We start from the raw sequence: 4,328 nt of genomic DNA on the forward strand, positions 1-4,328 counted from the left end.
ATGAATAAAATTTTTATAATCTAAAAAAAATTTTATAATCTGCATTTTATCTAACAAATCATGCAACACAATTAATCATTGAGCCTCTATGCAGTCAACATGGACCCAATAACCCTGAACAGTGCCTGGGCATAGTAAGTGCTTAATATAATTTGGTTGTTAGACATTTATATCAAGAAAGAAAGTCTGAAGTGGTTTACTTTATTGATCACTTTATGCTTTTAGTTGTTCTCTAATGGATTAGAAGTCTATTAAATAGCCCTAAGTTTTGCATAACACAAATGTATGGTAAGTACAGCTGTCGGGCCACCCTTGGCCATTCATTATCTTCATCCATTAAAACAATTTCAATCATGATAACATCCTGTGGAATTAGGATCTCAATGGGAAAGAAAATCTTGAAAAAGTAAAATATTCGGCTTTGGGCTCCTCGTGAGAACAATATATTAAGAATGAAAAGTTAAAGCTAGTGTGGAGAAGATGAATCCAGAGGGTAAAGTGAGGAGGGAGCGGTCCTCCCACCAGTGTTACCCCTACCTCTCACTAGCTTTCTTTCATCTTGCTCTTACATCCCCCACTGCATCATCATCGTTATCTAGAGACTGAGCCAAAGCGTGCTGACAACCATGTGTGGGTTGCCTAATTACAGTAACCTCAGATTTGGCCACTTTTGGTAGCCAATTTTCTCTTTATGAAGGAAGGTCTACTAATGATTTGTATAATCATCATCATCATTATTAATACCTCAAAGGCAACCCCACCCAGAAATGCTGGGAACTGGTGGGACAGGACATGGGTGGGGCCAGTGTGTACCTTTAAATACTTGTCATCACAGCACAGGATTTCCTCTCTGAAAGCAGTTCCAGAGTGTCTCAGTCTGTTCCTTCTCTCACTTGACACTGTAGTCTGCTATTTACTCTATATTTAACTTTTGTTCACCTGCCTGGAAGATTCCAGCCAGCGCCATGACCGATGATGAGCTGTCTGCCTTGGTGGTAGATAATGGGTCAGGAATGTGCAAGGCAGGCTTTGGTGGTGATGATGCCCCCCGGGCTGTGTTCCCATCCATGGTAGGGCGTCCCCGGCATCAGGGGGTCATGGTCGGCATGGGCCAGAAAGACTGCTATGTGGGGGATGAAGCTCAGAGCAAGAGAGGCATCCTGACTCTGAAGTATCCCATTGAGCATGGAGTGGTCACCAACTGGGATGACATGGAGAAGATCTGGCACCACACTTTCTACAACGAGCTCCGTGTGGCACCAGATGAGCATCCCATCCTTCTCACCGAGGCACCCCTCAACCCCAAGATCAACCGGGAAAAGATGACTCAGATCATGTTTGAGGCCTTCAATACACCGGCCATGTATGTGGCTATCCAGGCCGTGCTGTCCCTCTATGCCTCTGGGCGGACCACAGGTATCGTGATGGATTCTGGGGATGGGGTTACTCACACTGTGCCCATCTATGAAGGTTATGCCCTGCCTCATGCCATTCTACGTCTGGACCTGGCTGGCAGAGACCTGACCGACTACCTCATGAAGATTCTGACAGAACGAGGCTACAACTTCACCACCACAGCTGAGCGGGAAATTGTTCGTGATGTCAAAGAGAAGCTGTGCTACGTGGCCCTGGACTTTGAGCAAGAGATGGTCAGTGCTGCTGCATCCTCTTCACTTGAAAGGAGCTACGAACTTCCAGATGGGCAAGTAATCACCCTTGGGAATGAACGCTTTCGATGCCCTGAATCCATTTTCCAGCCTTCCTTTTTGGGCATTGAGTCCAGTGGGATCCATGAGACGACTTTCAACTCTATCATGAAGTGTGATGTGGATATTCGCAAGGATCTATATGCCAACATCGTGTTGTCTGGAGGCAGCACTATGTACCCTGGCATTGCTGACAGGATGCAGAAGGAAATCATGACTTTGGCACCTAGCACCATGAAAATCAAGATCATAGCTCCCCCAGAGAGGAAGTATTCCGTTTGGATTGGGGGCTCTATTCTGGCCAGCCTGTCTACATTCCAGCAGATGTGGATCAGTAAGCAGGAATACGATGAAGCTGGTCCTCCCATAGTTCATAGAAAATGTTTCTGACTGGTCTTCATGCTAATGGGTTTACATCTTTTCCTTCTCTAGGTCATAGTAATGGTACTGCTTTTATCCACTTTCCATTGAGTCAAGGTAAATACTCTATACTTGCTAGTATAGAGCCAGCCAAACTGATCTCCATTAGAGTACTGTGGGCTCCTGCCCAGCTAACCACATCTTGACCTTTATCAACTCAAGGAGAGTTGATTCTATTTTCTTCACTATAAGGCTCAAAGAAATGTTGTCCTCCTTAAATGAAAATGAGTGACAAGGAGTAAAATCCTAAGAAATGTCCTTTCAGAATGAGTAACTAGCATTTCCAAGCTTTAAAAACTAGTTCATGCCTTAAGTATTTAACCATATGCCATGTAACCCTATAGAAATGTGTATGTTAGCAACAAGTCTTTTTAGTTAGTATTTTTTTTCTTTTTCCTTTGTACAAAGATAATGAATTATATGGGTCAATAATATCCATATATACATAAGCACCAAAGAAATAAAATATTCTATCTTAAAAGACACTGATAAATCTGGCTGTCTAAACAGCTAACAGGAATTTCTTAACTCCCCAACAGTCACTGTTTTAGTAGCTACATATTTTAGTTGTTTCCTTTATTAAATAAGCATAATGAAACAGCCTATATTCCATTAATGTTGCTTATAAATGAACTAAATTTTCTGCTCAGAGTGGAGTTCTGCTGGTGAAACACAAATTTTAATGTCTAATTTACTGAATTTCATTCTATTTGTAAAATAGCAAAATGACAGATAATGCTTAACTTTTTAAAAATAGAAATGTTGGGGCACCTGGGTGGCTCAGTCAGTTAAGTTCGACTTTTGATTTCAGTTCAGAGTGGTGAGATCAAGCCCCAAGTCGGGCTTCTCACTTAGAACTGAATCTGCTGGAGATTCTCTCTCTCTCTCCGTCTACTCCTCCCCCTACTCACATGCACTCATGCGCTCACTTTCTAAACAGATAAATAAAATCTTTAAAATAAATAAATAAAAACAAAATAGAAATGTAATATTAAAGTAATGTCATCATGCTAATCATGGTATGTGATAAAGATCATTTTATTTCTATTTATTAGCATAACACATCTTGAATAATTTCTGTAGTCCATAATTTCAGATATTTCACTAATCAAGGATTTCACCATGGAAAAACATAGCTACAGCTTCTTAGCAAATTATAAATTCTAACACCAACATAATAATTCCAATTTTATTCTTGGAAAGATTAGAATAATTCTGCTTTATTATGTCTGGTACTAGAAATAGTTCTTCATTTGGAGTGTCTCTAAGATATTGACATCTTAGAAAATGCTAGTGTATCTCTTCCTACAATCTCTGAAAATTTTTAATGAACCCAATGATAATCTTCAACCAACTTTAAGGACCAGTATATTTATTTCAATCTACTCTGCCTTCTAATTATCTGAATATTAGAGTTATTCGTATCTTTCAGGGTTTTTTTTTCCAAAAAATTAAAATAATTCGGGGCACTGCTTTGTAAGGCATAATCACATTCTCAGGAAGGAGTAATTTCTTCTTTTTTCCTTTTAGTTGGGAAGCCTATACTTGTGTTTTAAAGGTCTAAGTTGGAGTCTTGTAAGCATTTTTTGCTTGAGACAAAATTTTTCAAAGAATTTACTTGTTCTTTACTTCATATGACAACATAATTCTTAAAAATACATTTAGCCAAAATCAATCTCCAAAGGCACATTATTTTATAAAACTTGGAGTTTCCTTCCTCCTTCAATTAATTTTAAATAAATTAAAATTGCTTCATACTTGCGTGTCCTGTTATTTCCCCTCGATCCTTCCTAAGGTAATGGAGAACAGTCCAGAGTGGGTCACTTTTTTATTTGTGTTACCTATCCATCTGTATGTTATAATTTGTGCCTGGTACTTTTGACCATGTAAACACTAAAAGGCAATTAAAAAAAAAAGATGGCTAGTCAGATAAGGTTATAAATTCCTTGTAATCTCAATTAAAAAGTTGGGTTTTGGTGGATGAACTGGTATTTATATAATTAGTAGGCAGAGGTAATGGCAATAATAATATCTTAGATTTATATACTGCAACACTTTCCATTTGCAGAGTAGTTCTTACAAACACTCTGACCTACATTCCCGGCTACCTGAAAAAAACATACCTTACCACACACAGAAAATTTATGGGATAGGTAAGGTGAACTTCCAAAAGAGAACTATTGAGCCCTGAATCACCAGATG

General features: G+C 39.0%; 1 protein-coding gene across 1 annotated transcript; it reads left to right on the top strand.

Annotated features, from left to right (window-relative positions):
- The first annotated feature begins 852 nt into the window (after positions 1-852).
- ACTBL2 (actin beta like 2) lies at positions 853-3,883 on the top strand. Its single transcript, XM_055332511.1, has one exon. The coding sequence runs from the start codon at positions 966-968 to the stop codon at positions 2,094-2,096; it is 1,131 nt and encodes a 376-aa protein (XP_055188486.1). The 5' UTR covers positions 853-965; the 3' UTR covers positions 2,097-3,883.
- The last annotated feature ends 445 nt before the right edge of the window (positions 3,884-4,328 follow it).

The sequence above is a fragment of the Nyctereutes procyonoides genome, unplaced genomic scaffold (assembly GCF_905146905.1).
Source record: "Nyctereutes procyonoides isolate TBG_1078 unplaced genomic scaffold, NYPRO_anot_genome, whole genome shotgun sequence".
Classification (NCBI taxonomy): Eukaryota; Metazoa; Chordata; class Mammalia; order Carnivora; family Canidae; genus Nyctereutes; species Nyctereutes procyonoides.